At 42.2% G+C, this 19,549-nt stretch overlaps 1 protein-coding gene across 1 annotated transcript in view; it reads right to left on the bottom strand.

Moving 5' to 3' along the window:
- Positions 1 to 2,710: 2,710 nt before the first annotated feature.
- Positions 2,711 to 19,549, bottom strand: part of aqp9b (aquaporin 9b) — a gene marked incomplete at its 3' end in the record, with an annotated part of 28,882 nt that continues 12,043 nt past the window's right edge. Inside the window, exons 3-6 of the mRNA XM_079497192.1 lie at positions 13,236 to 13,373; positions 12,591 to 12,709; positions 9,204 to 9,421; positions 2,711 to 2,882 (exon numbers count right to left, since the gene is read on the bottom strand). Of these exons, the coding sequence (XP_079353318.1) occupies positions 2,711 to 2,882; positions 9,204 to 9,421; positions 12,591 to 12,709; positions 13,236 to 13,373 (647 nt within the window). The remainder of the gene's footprint in view (positions 2,883 to 9,203; positions 9,422 to 12,590; positions 12,710 to 13,235; positions 13,374 to 19,549) is intronic.

The raw sequence follows: 19,549 nt of genomic DNA, 5'->3' as shown, positions 1-19,549 counted from the left end.
TATAGGGTCCTTTAAAAGGATCCCTGGCTAATAAGACAAATACGCCTTAAAACATTATACTACTATACGCTCTATATAAAACAAAAAAACACCTTCAACATTTTATTTCTTTCAGAAATCTTTTACTCAATAGGAACTGCTCCTGTCGCAAGTTGTGGTCCATTATGAAATATATGGAATGCACATGCTAATAAAAAGTATTTAAATATTGCTCATATTGTCCTTAGGAAGTATTACGTTTTTTTTAAATTATCATATGCATTCCATACATTCCATAGGGCTAGACCGTATGGGGATATATGACATCATCAACTTGCGACAGGAGCAGTTCCTATTGAGTGAAAGATACTTTATTTGTGAAATAAATAAAATATTTAAGGTGTTTTTATTTTAGTTGTAGAGGGCAAGTATAATGTTTTAAGGCATATATTATCATACACCTGACGAAGGCCACAGAGGCCGAAACGTCTTTTTTTCCCCGCTCTGATAAATAATGTTTTTAGGGAGCTGACTTCATCCTTCTTTTGCAGTTCATTCTATTGTTCGAGCACCGGCTGAATTGCTCATATCAATGCTTATTTCCTACATTCTCAAGATTGTCAGCAGCTGTTTTAATGTCAGTGATTTTGACACCCCCCTCTGTTAGCAAGAAGAAATAAAAAACAAACAATACAATTACAGCATTTAAACTTGGCAAATATAGTATGTCTAGCAACAACAACATACTCCACTCAGGAAATGAATACGGATACTGCGAAAATACTCTGTTTTTGATTTCATGGAATTATAGAAAGTGCCTGAGTTCTCTTGCACAGTGAAAAAAGTCTATAAACAGGCTTAATAATGTGATACGTCTGGTGCCCAAGTCCAACAAACAAAAAGTAAAAAAAAAAAAAAAAAACACGCACACTGTCCCTTTTTGACATTGTGTTACAAAAGCTATCACTTTTAGAAATGACTACTAAATTATTTACGTAAATACGTTTCACCATTAGAATACCTTTAGTGATATACCTCTTGTAATAAAGTTAATATCAAAATGTAGATTACGAAACCGTTTCATGTGAAATGTGTAAAACTTTTTTTTGCCTGTTGAAGGTAAAAAAAGAGAAAGCTGCCATGCGCTTATGCTTAATCTATACTCTGTTGTATACGACGGTGTCACGATTCATCCGTGGCTTTAAGATCGGGCTATTTTCAGTGAGCGACACCACCGTACGACCAAGTACGAAGCCTGATTAATACTCTATTCGTACCGTCTAATGCCGAGTATAGTCGACATTATGAGTTAATATAAGAAGTTAGGGTCAGTCCGCAGGGCCAGTCAGGTGCCGTTGACGCGCACGGGAGGCAAAAGTGGATCCGGATTCCGGACGCTCTGTGAAATACGGAGTCAAAGATAGCCGGCTGGGAGGGAGGGCGAAATCCTTTTCACCCGACCGTCACGTTGGTCGGTAGTCCGATGCGGCGGTCGCCGACCGACCGTCGGACTAACGACCGACCGTCGGACTTACCCCCCGCTGCATCGGACTAACGACCGACGTGGCGGTCGGGTCAAATGGATTTCGCCCTTGCTGGGGCCAGTTTGTGAACATACACTATTTCCGAACAATTGCGCCCTTGGTCAGTAAATCGTCTCAGGAATTTAAAATAAGACATAATCACAGGTCGTTTTCTATTAATCACTTGTTTTTTGATGTGCACGCTGTATCATTTTATTGAGGCATCTAAAGAGGCCCATGTATCGTTTCTGGCTGGATCGGCATCATGGCGAGATGTGGTTGTCAGGCTGTCGATGATACACAGTCTTGCAATATTTTTCGCACATTCAGAACAGGCGGAAAGGAATCTCCTCTGGATTTGAAGCCCACTTCCTGAATCTCCTATGAATGGCCCAGCAGATGATCTATTTCACCTCCGGCAGGCTCCAGGAGAATTTACTCTCAATACATTGAACAAGGTTCAAGGCCTTTTGACACGTGATACACGTGATTTTATGACCTTCGTAAACATTTTATGTTTTCAATCACTATAGTTTAATGTATTTTTAATTAAAAAAAAATCATTTTAAAATTAGGACGATAAAACAGGGTATGTTTCCAGGGTTTCTACTGGTTCCACCGAGTGAAGACCCGCCCTCGCTGTGGTTGCAGCCAATAGCAGTCGTTTCCGGTTTCATTTTGGGACCGGAAGTTCCAAGATGGCGGATTTGAATTCGCCGAAAAAGTGGCTTCAAAACAGGTCTGTAGAATCCAATGGGGTTCCCTTCATCCCTATTTTATTATTATTATATTTTTTTTACAGTCTTTGGTTCAGAAACATACTTTGTGCTCTAGATACCTCTTTAGAATAGATACCTCAATAAATGAATACAGTGTACACATCGAAAAGCAACACAGCAGAAAACGTATGATCTTTTTTTCCTCCTGGACTGAGTATTTACTATTTTCCAAAGGTCTCAGTCATTCAGAAACAGTGTTTGTTCATAAAGCTGGTCCACCTGGCTCTCGTTGACTCCAACATATTCCACGGCAGCAGTTTGCCTCTCAGTCAGTGCAACGAATCTGACGGCTGGAATTGCCGGACAACGAATATTACGTATAGTTTGACCCTACCTTCTTCTTATTTACCTTGGTTGTGAGCTTTGGTCTGCTGTTCTCAGTCTATACCATATGTCTTGGCGCTCAACACCACCGTCCGCACGCGTTCTTTAACTCATTGTGACCATTTCGTATTTATCCTTGACCATTTCGTTGTTCTCCTCCAGTTTCTCGGGCTCCTCGGCGTGGTGCAGCTCGATGAAGAGGTAGTAGATGGCGGCCCCCACCACTCCTCCCACCATGGGGCCTGCTACGGGGATCCACCACCAGCACCCTCCAGCCCTGGAGACACAACAACAACGTACAGTACAGTAGGTGTAAGTACAAACCCTCCAGCCCTGGAGACACAACAACAACGTACAGTAGGTGTAAGTACAATTTCGTACTTTAGTTTACTAAAATCTCAAAGCAGTGTTGTTTTTGGCAGCAAATTTAGATTTTTAGTTTTAGTCATATAGTCATTATATAGTCATTTTTCATTTAGTTTTAGTTACATTTTAGTCACCTGGAATGTTTTAGTGTTAGTCTAGTTTTAGTCGACTAAATATCATAAGATTTTAGTCGACTAAATCTACAGTTGATTTAGTCGAACAAAATGTATTTTTTGATGCCGTCGTAATGATGCCGTCGTAATGATGCCGTCGTCACTTGCTGAAAATAGCTCCAAGCCCACAACGTGTCGAGGCGCGACGCGTTGTGAGCTTGTAGATCGGCTATTTTCAGCATGCAACTAATTGTAAAATGACTTATACTGGATCTCTTGTCCAGTTTTATACTGGATCTCTTGTCTAGTTTTTATTTGTTGACATAATTGTCAGTATATTTAGTCTTAGTTTTAGTCATCATAGCTTAGTTTTTATTTAGTTTAGTTTTCGTCAGTGGAAAAAGGTAGTCGACGAAAACATTTCGTCTTAGTTTTAGTCGATGAAATCAACACCGTCTCAAAGCCAAATATTGTACATTTACTCCACTGTAATTATTTGAAGACTTTAGTTACTTTGGAGATTTAGATTTAGATTCGAAAACATACATTAAACACTTCAACTCTATAAATTTTGTCCATTTGAAAATAGCAGATGCACAAGCTCACAATGGGTCACGGTGCGACACATTGTAGATCGGCTATTTTCAAAAGATGTGTTACACGTGTGAAATGTGACATTCTGCAATATAAGTACTTTTAGTCCTACTTTTAAGTACATTTTGATGCCGCTACTTTTGTACTTTTACTCAAGTACATTTTTGAAAACATTTGAGTCGTTTTTTGTCTAAGCTGTACAGCAAAGTACCCGAATCACGTGACTCGGGTACTTTCTGCTTATCAAAGACTGCTGCCATGGAATAAAAGAACGGCCGTCCCCCCAAAAACACGCTCGCCCCGGGTCAAATCCGGCGACCTCGGAGCGGTCGGACCCATGTACGTCTGGCCACCAAAGTCAGAACGAAAGTAGTGAAAACTAGATAAAGTGCCCCTCGGGGCACAGGTCTCCACCAGGGCAGGTCAGGTTGTGGCCTACTGGTGGCACTATAATAGGCCAATGTGAAAAGGGTGCCATTTCTTCTTACGCCTTGGATGGCAATTGGATGATTTGAGGCATTGTGTTACAAAAATGTGTTTTGCAAAAATCCACCTGTTGGTGGCGCTATAAGTTATAACAGGCCAATGTGAAAAGGGTGACATATATTCCTCAGCCTAGTAGGAAAATGCGTGAAAGATTTTACGTAAATTGCATTCTCCGTTCATAATTTGTTTTGTTTTTGTTCAAAACGGGCCAATCCTGCAAACCTTGGAAGCCAATGTTGGCCAATTACGATGGAATATGAAATATCGGACAGATCCGTCTTGAACACATGACTAGAGATACTGTGTCGTGATTTGTGGGATTTTTGGACAGAATCTGGAGGAGTAATATCCAAAAATGTGTTTTTCAAAAGTCGGCCTCCTGGTGGCGCTATAACAGGCCGTTCAGTAAAATGTACAGAACAATGAATCACAGCTAATAGGCCTATCAATTAACTTTAATAGACCTTGCTTACTCCACTATACGTGCAGGTATTTGAGCCTCAATTCTTACTGGGAAAAAAAAACACCTTTTAGCCTGGCTCCAGACCATAATAACCCGTCCACTGAGTGGACTGAAGCTTCACGCTTTAGTCTCACAAGCAGGCTAAGTGGAAATATCAGATCTACAAGCGATGCGAGGTGTTGTGAGCTTTATAGATTGGCTGTTCTCAGGAATTCAAAATAAAAAGGAACCGTTTTGTACTGTACATACAATGTTTCAGCGATGCCACATATTTATATAACTTTCTATTTGCAGTGATATATGTATGAAGTTCCATCTATTTACATGTTCACGTATATAGTGAGTGGTCTGCCTCCTCTGTCATTTGACTAATACTAGGGCTAATGACGGGGTTATGTTCCTGTCGAGGAGTCTTTGCCATGAGCAGCTAGCAGGCAGGGATTAGAGGGAGGCCTCCTCCTCCTGGTCATTAATTGTGGCGGGTCGGGTGTGATCTTTTAACGGCTGGCGAAAGGGCCTGAGTGGACAGACAGGAGCTGACGCATGCACATGCAATGGGAAAGTAAAGCGAGTGACTCTGAGTAGGTCATGTTTATCTCCTTCTTAAGCACCCAGGAAGTGGATGTAGACCACAGGAGGGCTGGCGGATTAGACACTGTAATCTGCAGCCATAGCCACGGGAACAGTTCACACTGGCGCAGAGTCTCTCCAATGCTTCCACCCGGATGCTGTTGCCAGGTTTTGTGAGAGAAATAAGCAGCCATGGTCTATGAAAACAAGGCGAAAACCAGTGTTGGTGGGTCAGCTACATGTAGCTTAACTTGCCCAACGCTGGTTTTAATTATTTATTTGATGTTTGGTTTTTTTCAGTACGAATTGAGGCTTGAATACCTGTGCGTATAGTGGAGTAAGCAATAGGTCTATTAAAGTTAATTGACAGGCCTATTAACTATGATTCACTGCTAGTGAATCATAGCTAATAGGCCTATTAATTAACTTTATTACATGGCTTGATTGAATGCTTGATTCTGATTGGTCAATCGCAGAATTCAGCGGTGTGTTCTTTCTTGATAACAGACCGCTCGGCTTTATAACAGACCGCTTGCTAATCAAACCCTCGGAGCACCTGGCTGCAGCCGCTTGATTTACTGCTGTTTCCAACATGACAGCCATGTAAACACACACACAATGTCATTTACAGCTAAACATTGCTCTCAAAAATGTTTTTGAAAACATTTGAGCGAGAAATAGAAGTGCTGCAGCTGGACAGACGCCGGCCAGCGACACTAATGCAGTACTTTCATATTCGACACATGCGTTCCACACCACCATGGGGGGTGCAGTGCCCGTGGTGTCGGACCCACGGTTGTCCAGAACCGCCACAAAAAGGCCTCTCTCTGCCCAGGCTCTGGACACGGCCCCTGCCCCACTGCCCAGTGTCCATATGGAGCTGGCCTGTTCTGGCGACATTCTGACGTCTGCATAGACTCCATATTTGGGCATAAAAGGGACACAGACATAATATCTGGGTGGGGCATTCATTTCCAACTTGCGGTGTTCCAAGTAGGCCAGTGGCCACCATCACTCAGTACACCTTTATAATCCTGTTCAAATTCCAAACCATAATTCATTAGTTGTAGAGAGAACAAGGGCAGAGGATGCGACTTGCAACTAAGTACTGTACTGTACTGTACTGTACTGTACTGTACTGTACTGTACTGTACTGTACTGTACTGTACTGTACTGTACTGTACTGTACTGTACTGTACTGTACTGTACTGTACTGTCAGTCAACAGTCAACCTTCTGAATTTTCGCAGTTGGCTTGGATGTTGGCTTGGCAGTTGGAAGAAATATGAGCATTTGTGAATAATATGTTGACTAAATTGACTCATATTGTGGGAGCATATTATGTGTTGCAGGGTGGGGAGGAACAAAATAGGCCGCCTCAAGTGAGGGAATCCACACATGTGCCATTTCAGTTGGAAGCTATTGCATATTTAATACTTTTGTCATGTACGGTACATAGGATCCCACTCCATTCACTTCACGCATCCCAGAGCTCGTTTCTTTTTCCTCCCAGAATGCAGAAGGGAAAACACTTGGTTATTAAAAAATGGATTGAGTGAGGAGAGCAGCGAAGGAGCCTCCTCGGCTCCTCCTTCCTTCAGGGATATAGCACCTGATTTATCCCATTAACATCGTGAAAGAATCTGTGTCATATTAGATTTTAGCGTTGGCAAAACAAAAAAAAAGAAGAAATCTACAAGCTTGTACATCTGCTATATTAGATTATTATTATTTTTAATCTTGAAAGTGTTTGAAAATGTCTTCTCTTCTGGGGGTCCCTGCCACTAAACCTTTTCCAATGTGTGGTACGTGGCCAAATACTATATGTTTTTGGGGGTCCTTGGCCTGCTGATTTAACATGACTTAATGGGTTATTGCACCAAATAATAATAATAGTTGCACCAAAAATAGCGGCGTGTTACCAGCTTTTACATTTTCGGTGCACAATACTGGCATGCAACTAAGCATAAATCCCCCCCTTTAGAACGAGGCCACGCAGCCTCTGTGATGGAGTCCCTGGGCTCTCACGTTACTCGTCTAACTGTAAGTCTACTGGGGATAAGGCGTCTACTGGGAATGAGAACAGCAGGAGCAGCATGGAGTGTTTCTGGAGCCACCAGCCTCTTTGGCACGCTCATGGAAAAGCATTGCTTGTTCCACATTTCATCTCGTGTCTAATTTATATGTGGCGTGTCGTTTGCATGGAGATCATTTGTTGTTTGCACGGGACAGGGTCCGTCTTGCCCATGTTGTATATGAATTGAGTCTCACAGGCGCCATTTCATGAATAATTCAGACATTAATACTATAGTTTAGGATGCTAGTGATTACGGGGTCTCAAAACAAACAGTCACAAAGTACGAAAGGCAAAAATACATTCAAAATGTGTACAATGGCATGCTTCCTTTTAACCACTCGAGCCCTATATATTCTTCGCTGTAGAATGAAAGGAGGAGTATGGACGATGGATCTATACATCCTCCCGGTGGGGGCTCCTCAACGCCAGGTGAGTCAGTAGGATACAACAGCAGTAAACTCTGTACCCAGGCTTTTATTTTCGTTGGCATTCGGCTCAAAAAGAATGAAAGCCTGGGGGAACGATACACATCTTCTGGTGTAGGAGTGGGAAGTGAACTACAGTGCAGAGGGGCGTCGCTCGAAATATGGTGACGGCAGTGTTGTCCGTAGGGGTGTAACGATGTAGTAACTATATCGATTTGAATTTTTTTTAAAACGTATATCGATATGTAAACAACAAATATCGTATCGTATCGTTCTGACTTTGTATCGTATCGTTTTCCAATGGAAATAATCAATTTAATCAATACTAAGTACTTGTGCATTGTATTTAGCAATTTTCAGAAGAAAAAAGAAACAGATGTGTTTAATTTATTTTCCATTCCATATCGCTACAATTGGTCTTTCGAAAAATGTGTTTGTTCTCTGTGTTCATGTCAAGGTGTGGGTTTGTCCATATGTGTTCAAATACAATGTCCATATATTTGCCACAGAATCATTATTTTCACCAAAATAATACATCTTTCCCTTAAAAAACCTGCACTATCCACAAGTTTCACACATATTTAATGTATTTGCTAAATAGTTATTCTATCGACTTCAAATCATTGAATCTTATCGCCATAATGAACCAATATCGTCCATGTATCTTATGGTCAACCATGTATCGTATGGTCAACCATGTATCGTATGGTCAACCATGTATCATATGGTCAACCATGTATCGTATGGTCAACCATGTATCGTATAGTCACCCATGTATTGTATGGTCAACCATGTATCGTATGGTCAACCATGTATCGTATAGTCACCCATGTATTGTATGGTCAACCATGTATCGTATAGTCACCCATGTATTGTATGGTCAACCATGTATCGTATGGTCAACCATGTATCGTATAGTCACCCATGTATTGTATGGTCAACCATGTATCGTATGGTCAACCATGTATCGTATAGTCACCCATGTATCGTATGGTCAACCATGTATCGTATAGTCACCCATGTATCGTATAGTCACCCATGTATCGTATGGTCAACCATGTATTGTATGGTCAACCATGTATCGTATAGTCACCCATGTATCGTATGGTCAACCATGTATCGTATGGTCAACCATGTATCGTATGGTCAACCATGTATCGTATGGTCAACCATGTATCGTATGGTCAACCATCTATCGTATGGTCAACCATGTATCGTATGGTCAACCATGTATCGTATGGTCAACCATGTATCGTATGGTCAACCATGTATCGTATGGTCAACCATGTATCGTGTGGTCAACCATCTATCGTATGGTCAACCATCTATCGTACGGTCAACCATGTATTGTGATACGTATCGTATCGCTGTACAGAAAGCACGCTCGCTGGGCCAGGCCATACGACAGCAGTGACAACACACAAATGGTTGTGGGGAGGAATCAATTGTCATAACGACTAAATTGGGTGAGAAAAGAGGGTAAAAAAAAAAAATGTCACGGTTACCTGAATACTTCCATCCCCCAGCCGGCCATGGCGGTGAACAGCCGTGGCGCCAGGTCTCGTGCAGGGTTGATGGGATATCCACAGTTGTGGCCCATGGACACGCCGATGGCCATGATGATCAGGCCGATGCACAGAGGCTCCATGCCGCGCGGAGCTCCGATGTTCTTCCCGTCGGTGATGGCCAGGATGCACAGGACGAGGGCACCGGTCGCTACTACCTGCGTTGGGGGGAACAGAACGCATTAGTGAACGGATCGTAAAAGGGCAGTCCTGACTTACCAGTGTTGATTCCGTGGACTATGACGAAAAATGTTTGTCGACTACCTTTTTTCACTGATGAAAGCTAAGCTATGATGACTAAAACTAAGACTAAATATATTGACAATTTCGTCAACAAATAAAAACTAGACACAAATGTTAGGAAGTCATTTTACTCTTGGGGTTGCATGCTGAAAATTGTGAGCTTGTAGATCTGCTATTTTTAGCAAGTGTAAAATCTGCCATTACGACGGCATCAAGGCCCGCCAAAATACATTTTAGTTGCATTTACATTTACACATACATTTTATTTTGGTTTGCATAGAAGTCAGTCAATTGGGTTTGTGGTGAGGGGGGGCTTAGGGGGGGCTACGCCTCCACCAGAGGGGGCTAAAGCCCCCCCATCCCCCCTGGAGCCGTCCCTGCCTGTTTCCATGGTTATTATAGAGGGTATGCGCATGCTTAAAGTGAATGGCACATCGAGTGGTAAAGCAACATGCAAAGTGAGTTTACCATTGTTTAACGTTGTTTAATGCAATCAGATATGACTTGTCTGTGTGGATGTATGGGCTGTCGAGGCCAGAAAGTAGTTTTTGACACTGAGTAGGCATTCCTACATAACTTCCTGGTTTGATGATGATGTCACGTGCATACCCTCTATTGTCTCCACCAGGCCGAAGGCATGGGGAGAGAGTATGTTTTGCCATCCGTCCGTGTGTCCGCGCGTCCGTCCGTCTGTTACCAGCTAATCTCCGGCAACGTTAATAACCTGACCTGGCGTGGTGGAGACCTATGCCCAGAGGGGCACTTTTTCTAGTTGTTGTTTTGAGAGGATGTTGTTGTGGTGGTGGTGGACTGGTGGTGACCTCTCCTATACTCTTGTGCTTAAGCTCATTAAGGGGGCTTCCCCTTTCCCATGGTTGACGGCTACATTAGCAGCTTTAACGCATACCTCCCATATATGGTCATATGTTATGGAGACCCTAATGGCCTGTCTGTCATCAGTGCTGCAAAAGTAACTTAAGTACATTTAATCAAGTACTGTAACTATAAGTGCAATTTTGAGGTAATGTCTTTACCTGGGAATTGATGAGGAATTAAACAGCCACATGAATATTGTAATTACTTTGCAGATTTAGATTATTATTTATTACAAAACAAAACATATACATTAACCAATTAACCCCTATTTTATAACAGATTGGCTATTAAAAGTTTATTTTCATGCCATACTTTTGTCAAATGTTGAATACAGGACTTTTTTCTTATCATTTTTGTGGTAGCCTACTGTAGGCCTATACAGCTACCTTTACTTAAAGGGGAAAACCACTCATATTCAACATTTTACTATATCATTAATTCTTTCTCTGCTGCTAGCTATTAGCATTTATGAAGGATTCCCCAAAAACATATACATTTCAGGAAATGGAAGCATATAATTCAACTTTATATAAGTCAATTGCAAATAACAGCCATATTAAACAATACATTGCTGTATGGTTTGGTTAATAATTACATTGTAAGCTCTACTTTGACCCTTATGCATCCCCCCTCTACAAATACAGATACGCACGCACGCACGCACGCACGCACGCACGCACGCACGCACGCACGCACGCACGCACGCACGCACGCACGCACGCACGCACGCACGCACGCACGCACACTAACACGTGCATGCGTGGCTCCTGGGTATTCATCACAGATGGTTTGTTGTTGTCGTTCATATACGGTAGGCTACTTCAGCACCTAACACACTTTATGCTCCATTTATGCTCGCATTATACACACATGACAGCTTTAAGCTGCATGCTCACATTATTATGAATCTATTCACACACCAGTGGTTCTCCAACATGTTCATGTTTCATATCGTCACACACCAGTGGTTCTCCAACATGTTCATGTTTCATATCGTCACACACCAGTGGTTCTCCAACATGTTCATGTTTCATATCGTCACACACCAGTGGTTCTCCAACATGTTCATGTTTCATATCGTCACACACCAGTGGTTCTCCAACATGTTCATGTTTCATATCGTCACACACCAGTGGTTCTCCAACATGTTCATGTTTCATATCGTCGCTGTCGGTCAGAAACGTCATATGTCCATATTCTAACTTTTTGTGGTTTTTGTTGGGACCAAAGGTTGCAGTTAACTCACCGACTACCGACGACGCCTTTCAACACCTTTTTCCGTATGTACCCCGACGCCTTATCATGCCTTTTTAGCTGTGTCCAGTTTCCCCTCGTAACAGTCCCATTTCGATCCCGTGAAAAGATCCGTCACAAACCGGAAATGAAAATTCCGCTGGCTTGCTGGACACAGCCACTTAGAACGTAAATATCTCTTGGAATCACTTTTTAGACCAAAATGCAAGCTTGGTTTTCGTCTGATGTATCCAAACGATAGTATTTCGCTGATCAAAAGTATGTTTTTGGTATTAAATGACAATCGCGGATTTTACTTCCTGACTCAGAGAGTTAATGCCCTTTGAGCTGGTAGATCTGCTACTTTTGCTATTTTTTGCAAAAAATAGCAAAGCCCGGCGTCCGAAACTGTTGAGAAATGACAGAGTTACCGTGTGGGGGTCTCCAGGGGGTCCCTCTACCCCTGTACTGTACTGTCACTGTACTGTACTGTCACACCCAAAAGCATCATATATAGTGTGTGTGTGTGTGTGTGTGTGTGTGTGTGTGTGTGTGTGTGTGTGTGTGTGTGTGTGTGTGTGTGTGTGTGTGTGTGTGTGTGTGTGTGTGTGTGTGTGTGTGTGTGTGGGTGTGTGGGTGTGTGTGTGTGTGTGGGTGTGTGTGTGTGTGGGTGGGTGGGTGGGTGCTCCTAGCTAGCCAGCCAGCCAGGGACACACATAGCCCCTCATAGGAGTGGTTGCACCACTTAAAAATGAACACCAGGTTGAGGTCATGTCTGTCTGTGGGGTTTCATAAATATTAGACCATTGAAAAGTATTATAAACTAATTAACGACATTTCATCCATTGGAACACAGATTATTATTGTTTTCCTTTTACTGTGAAGTAAAAATGTTGGACGTTAAAGATTTCCACCTGACAGTGGCAATAATATAAATCACCAAAAAAACTTTTTTACAACATTCACCACATATACCTGGTCTACGAATCCGTTTATGACCGACAGATGTTTGGCGGGATACGAGGCGAATATGCCGGCCGTGGCGTTTGGACCCGTAACGTCCAACTTCCCGCCGGTGAAGTCCATCAAAGCATCTGTTGTGGGAAAAGACATAAAAAGCTTATAGGATTTATACCATGTTACATTACAGTGCATCGATATACAGCACGATTTATGATACAAAGGCTTTGTGTAATCCCGCCAGCTGCATATGTTCAGTGGTGGACAAAAGTTAAATACTCAAGTAAAATACTCGAGTATCAAATGTACAAATTACAAAGTACATTTGAAATCTATAGCAGATCTACAAGCCTCGACTATTTTCGCTATATTTGTTTTGCAAGTTCGCGTCCTAAAAGTTCCTTCCTAGAAAATGTAGAGAACTCAAATGTGCAAGAAATGCAGCAGAGAGGTTATATGTGCTTGCAAAAAAAAAAGAATAATACTCCAACAATATATTTAAGTACATTGCTCAATTAGATGATTATGTTTGTAGAAAAGAATGACACGATATCTTTCCAGAACGAGCTATACTCTTTTCCCATTTTTATCAAGCATAATATAATTCTGCCCACATATAGTGGTGAATACTTTTATGTGATATAATAAATATTTACCCACCGTAATACAATCCATAGACAACACATGACCCCAAGAAGGCGCCCAGGAACTGTGCCGCCACATAAACGGGGAACTTCTTTAGAGGTAGTTTGCCCAAGACTGCCATGGCCAGGGAGACGGCGGGATTCACATGTGCTCCTGGAACAATGGAGATATCAACATGATTATATATTCATTCATTTGATTCACATGGGCTCCTGGAACAATGGAGATATCAACATGATTCACATGGGCTCCTGGAACAATGGAGATATCAACATGATTCATATGGGCTCCTGGAACAATGGAGATATCAACATGATTCACATGGGCTCCTGGAACAATGGAGATATCAACATGATTCACATGGGCTCCTGGAACAATGGAGATATCAACATGATTCACATGGGCTCCTGGAACAATGGAGATATCAACATGATTCACATGGGTTCCTGGAACAATGGAGATATCAACATGATTCACATGGGCTCCTGGAACAATGGAGATATCAACATGATTCACATGGGCTCCTGGAACAATGGAGATATCAACATGATTATATATTAATTTATTTTAACCACTTTTAGACCTATTCAGGACGGGAACCCCTTTTGGTGTTTTACGCAGAGACACCTGAGGACGACGTAGAGAGAGAGAGAGCGAATGTTTTTAACTTAAACCTTTGCTTCCGGGGCCAGATTGCGGCAGTACTGAGTTCACAAGTTCCCTCCTCCTGCCTGCATCTGGGATCTCTCAGGCAGAAACGATGAACCCGGAAGCAGCGGGACAAAAATCTGATATCTCCATAATAATTTCGAGTTGTAGTCTTGTTGGGTTGTGTTTACATTTGCGCTGTGGCACAGCTTCAATATGTCATAAGTCTTGCGTTGATCCCGCCTCTAGCGGCCCCATACAGCCGCATATTGCTCCGGCCAGAATTTGACCGGAGTATATCGTCTCTGCCTGAGAGCCCAGACTCACCCTCTGGCAGAATGCAAATGTTGTCAGCAGGGGGAGTGGTTTCACCAGGCTACCACCACCCCGACTTAAGCCCTAAGCACACCAAAGGGTCACCATGCAACTCCTTGGGTCCAAACAGTTGCAAGGAGTTAACACTAAAACCGTCTCGACCCTTTGGTGTGTTTTGAATTCCATGCGTTGAATCACTATAGGGTCAACGTGGGCCAACGTGCAACAAGACATATCACACTGCAGGGACAATGCTATGAGCTTGTAGATCTGCTATTTTTCAATAGCTAAAGCATAACATAATGCTTTAAAACACCAAGAGGGGTGAATTCCCGTCCAGAAGGGTTAAGTGATTAAAGTTGCATTTAATGACAACAAAAAGACGAGATGCGATGAGATGAGATATAAATAGAAGTCCTCCAGAGGCCGGAAGCCAAATGGGTCACTGTAAGCATTCATTAAAACATGTGAAAGCTTTACGTTGTTCAGTGGATCATGCAAGATCCTGACATCTGGCCTTTTAATGCTAATATAGCCTGAGTTCACTGGCGACTGCAGTGTTGATTTTGACAGCAGATTTAAAGGGCTCCATCTTGCGCCACCCTTATCCCTTATCCCTAAACTTATTTGCCATTTTTTACTATTTTGAAAATCATTTTAAAATAGTTCAACTAGCCGATCTACATCTACACATTGTGAGCTTGTAGATAAGCTATTTGAACTATTTTAAAAGGTTTTTTTTAAATAGTAAAAAATGGTAAATAGGTTTAGGGATAAGGGTTAGGGGGTGGCGCAAGATATAGCCCTTAGATTTTAGTTTTAGTCATATATAGTCTCTTGAATAGTTTTCATTTGGTTTTAGTCACATTTTAGTCGCCTGGAATGTTTTAGTGTTAGTCTAGTTTTCGTCGACTAAATATACAAAAATACTGCCTTGATGTCGTCGACTGATTTTACACACAACACTCACAACGCGTTGCAAGCTTCTGTCTATACTTCTCTTTGTACAAAATGTTTGAGATATATCCTTTTTTTCCCACATGCTTTTTAGGACCCTTATGTTGTCCAGTTAAGATGTCTTCTGGTTGCCCAGGTCAAATAATGTCACAAGGGGTTCATTTGAACCCTTTCTTCTATCCCAAAACGAACCATAAGATGGAGATAATAGAAATAGCCTACCATAACTCTTGAAGTAAAAAGACAAATGACCATATTTTCTATATAATTTGGACCCAAGGAATTCATTAAAGTGGTTATTATTAAGATTCAAGCACATCTGGGCTCAATTTCAGGACAAACAGCAAAAAACAACCAGAAATTGAGAAATCTTTATGCTGAGTCATGTTATGACCTAAATGGAAGATAAGATCTTATCTCCCGTATATGGATTTGGGGTCATTTAGGTCATAACATGACTCAGCATAGAATAACCCAAGGACTCGAGGCTTGGTGGGCGCCAACAGCTAGGCCTAATTAGGACTTCTGGTATGGAGTCACTGTCTGTGTCACTGAGCGTTTCTGTTCCTGATATAACGTTTGTAGTAATTATACCATTTTCATAAGTTGGTAGCACAAACGGGCCCATGTAGTAATTAAAGGACATTTTTCTGCATTAAGTGCCAGAGCCTAGTATAGCATAACATTTATAGTGTACAGGGTGGGGCCACCCCACAGAACTGGCATGCCTGGTGGGGCGAGATAAGGAAAGTTCTGCATTCTTGCTTTGACCCACTGATCAGTTGACTGTGGGTATAAATTAAAGGCATTTCAGCAGCACATGTTGCACAGGGGGAGTGGCCAAAGAAAAAGTTGGTGTAGGACCCCCCTACACCAACATTTTTTTTACGCCCAAGGCCCCCTATTTATTTGTTTCTAGTTTGGAATTTTGTCATCCAATAATCCATAGGACCTCTAATAATAATTAGGTCTAGGTCTAAGTCCATAATTTATTCTGACCCCTCCCCGAAAAGGCCAAGCTGTTCTGACCCCTTATCCATAATTTATATAGATAATAAGTATGGACCTAGACTGTTAATTGTCTCAACTGCTCAGATTTTGATGATCCTAAGAAAATAAATTGTCAAAAGAGTGTTTTTTACGTTTTATTACCCCTATGAAACCTGCGGAATTGCTGGCTGGAACACCGGTGAGACTGTCTTTCGGAGACTGTGGTACGCTCAGATACCATTTGATTCTAGACAACCTATACTAATGCATCTATAGACCCCATACATTGGTCACTGTACTGTAGCCTGGAACTCACCTATGCTTTTTATGGCATAGGCAGCTCCCGGCAGGATCCGGGAGAAACTATGCGCAGCTGCGTGACATGAGACTAATTACTTAGAGCGACAAAGAGAGAGAGGAGTGTGTGTGTGTACATGTGTGCGTGTGTGTGTCAATTTAACAAAGGTGCAGACGATCAGAAATCAGCAGAGAGTGAGCGATGTTTGCGCTACTCTATGCCGAATTGAAGTGGACTCGGACCCAGACTTTTCTTTCCTCCCTGGAAATAAAAACGTCTGGGTTTCCGAGGCTACTGTACTGTGTCTATAGACCACTGTACTGTATTTCAACTCAACTCAACACAAAATGACCAGGTCACCCAAAGTGCTGTACAGGTTCAAATACAATTGAATTTAGCTGTCGCTAAAGACCACACAGTCTTAAGACAAAGGAATTTGTCTTTATTACAGATTGACAAATATCCATTGACTGGGCAGCTCTGATGTGTAGGGGGTAGGGGCAAGCTATTTCACAGCCTGGGGGACTGAGGCTCTGGAACAGCTTATAGTGCCTCTGTAACCACTGTACTGCATATGCAGACCACTGTAGTGCATCTGTAGACCGACAACCTACCTCAAACCCTAAACTAACCATTACCGCAAGCACGGAGCAGCGTATGTTCGCCAACCTTAACGCATGTTCTCCAACCTTAATCTGGTCGCCAACCTTAATGCATGTTCGCCAACTTTAATTCAGTCGTTTTCTGCATGTTGGACCAATGACTGGTCGGAAAAGTGTACGGACCCCCTGTACTGCATATGTAGACAACTATAGTGCATCTGTAGACCACTGTAGTGCATCTGTAACCACTGTACTGCATATGTATACCACTCTCCTGGACTGCCTCAACTGAACAGGAGAGCACTTGCCTGGAAAGCCTTGCACGGGATGAGGAGTGTGTGGAAATCAGACCTTAAGAGGCGGCTGTTCATAGCTACTGCTACTGCTAGCTACTCTTTTCTAATGGAGGTCCGCAGGGCTAATTAGTGTCAATTTGGGGGTCCTTGACATGAAAAAGTTTGGGAACCACAACCACTGTCTTATTGAACTGATAAGGGACACACTTTCTTGTTCCTTATTTTTGGGGGAATCAATCAATGACGCACAGTTCATATGTCGGATGGAGACCTCAAAATGTCCAAAACTGTTCACTTTTCACGATTTAAATTCAAAAGTAGCAGATCTACGTCTCTAAATGCACAGTGTTTCGATCTTGTGGATCTATACTTTTGATGCCTTTGATGCCCGATAGCAACGATATACAATATTACCCTTTCTAGACGTAGTAAACTGAGTTGTCTCTTTACTTGGACTGTTATTTTCTTTTGTTTATTTATTTTTTATCTCTTTGCCGAAAATAGCCTCAAATGTGTGAGGTTAGATCTGCAATTGTTGGCTATGTGATTAAGTTATCAGGTAAAAGGACAACAATTAAGCCCAAATTGATTCAATCAATTCATTACCAGCTGCATTAATATTATCTGCGCTGCTGGGGTCTGCTTTAACTGTCTCTGTGTCAGTTTCACGCACGCACGCACGCACGCACGCACGCACGCACGCACGCACGCACACACAGGAACAAAAACAGAGGGTCACACGCACGCACATGCACACACACACGTGCACAGCCCTTGGTGAAATAAAAGTTGGTGTGCAACGTTGCTTGGCATTACCACAACGATGATAGACTCACACGCACGCACACACTCTCACAGCCCTTAATAGGTTTTGAACTATTCATAATGAGTGACACAGCACTAATAATATAATGTTAAAAAAACCACATCATGCAGCCAAAGTTTGGTGGTTTGGAAATGACACACAGATAGATAGCCACGCTGGAGTAAGTAACAACATCACTGTTTTTTTGTTTGTTTTTTTAGGCTCAGCTTTTTTTTAGGTTTGCTAATCTCACCACCCTGTTCCAAAAAAAAGCCATGAGGTGAAGACCGCCTGTCTGAATTGTATCTGACATAATCTGCCTGGATCTGCCTAAACCACGCTACGTAGACTAACGGGTCGTTGAGTGTGACCGTGACGTGTCACACTTGCAGCTAGCTGTCAATTAAATCTTGAGATTGGTTCCGGGGGGGGTGAAAACAGACGTTCTCTCCTTCTTGAATGGGAGAGAGGGGGGTTTACCAATGAAAACCTTATAGAATGCAACGGGTTCCGACACCTGACCCCCCCCCCCCCCCCCCCTCCCCCCTTTCTTTCTCTCCCCGGGGAGACCCGCAGCATGGCCCAGTATAAAGCTCATTACTCCAATATGGATGATCATCTTCAGAGATGTCACTGAACATATAAGTAGACGTCCCACTGCTCCTCCTCCGTGCATGGACCCCCCAGGGCTGGGAGAAGAAGAGCCAGTCATGCAGCAGCAAAGGAAGTCTTGTTCATAATATACGGTTAACCTCATTCATTCCTCCACCACGTATAGATCTAGTTTTACATATACTGTAAACTCCCTCGCTGCACCATCATCACTAAACATATATAGTATAGGCAGGGATCTGGGAAAAGCATGCATGAGTCTGAATAAATATAGCTAGAAAATATGTTTCTTGAGGAATAATTATTTGAATGATGGTGATGTGTGTGTCCTGACTCTGAGATGGATCGTCGCTGTTGTAGGGTGGAAACCTGTGTATGTATGTACGAAACCGTAGCAAATCGAAGAAATAATAACCATTTGTTTTCCCGGTGGATCCAATAGTAGTTATTTAGTCTCTTGTTAATACTTTCCGTTGGTTCAATATTTACAAGAAATATGGTATATAAAAAAATCTGTAAGCTCAAAATGCATTGTGAATTTTTTTTGCGTCTTTTGCACATGATGAAATAGGCCAGACGGGGCCCATTTTTTTATGAAAAAATGGAGATACAGCTGGGTTTTCTGCCCGACAGAGACTATATACTGTAAAGAATGAGAAGCTTGTGTTTTAGACAGTCCGAGACACCGAGTCTGGGTACAGTACACCCTCTGCCAACATTGTAGATTTAAAGGTTGAAGGCACATTCAATTTGGCTCACGTTTTGGGTTTTTTAGCTCGTATGGCACAATGTTGACGCTATACTCT

The sequence above is a fragment of the Electrona antarctica genome (genome assembly GCF_951216825.1).
Source record: "Electrona antarctica genome assembly, chromosome: 3".
NCBI classification, from domain to species: Eukaryota; Metazoa; Chordata; class Actinopteri; order Myctophiformes; family Myctophidae; genus Electrona; species Electrona antarctica.
Note: the sequence above shows the minus strand (reverse complement) of the source record. Positions and strands in the feature narration are given on the sequence as shown.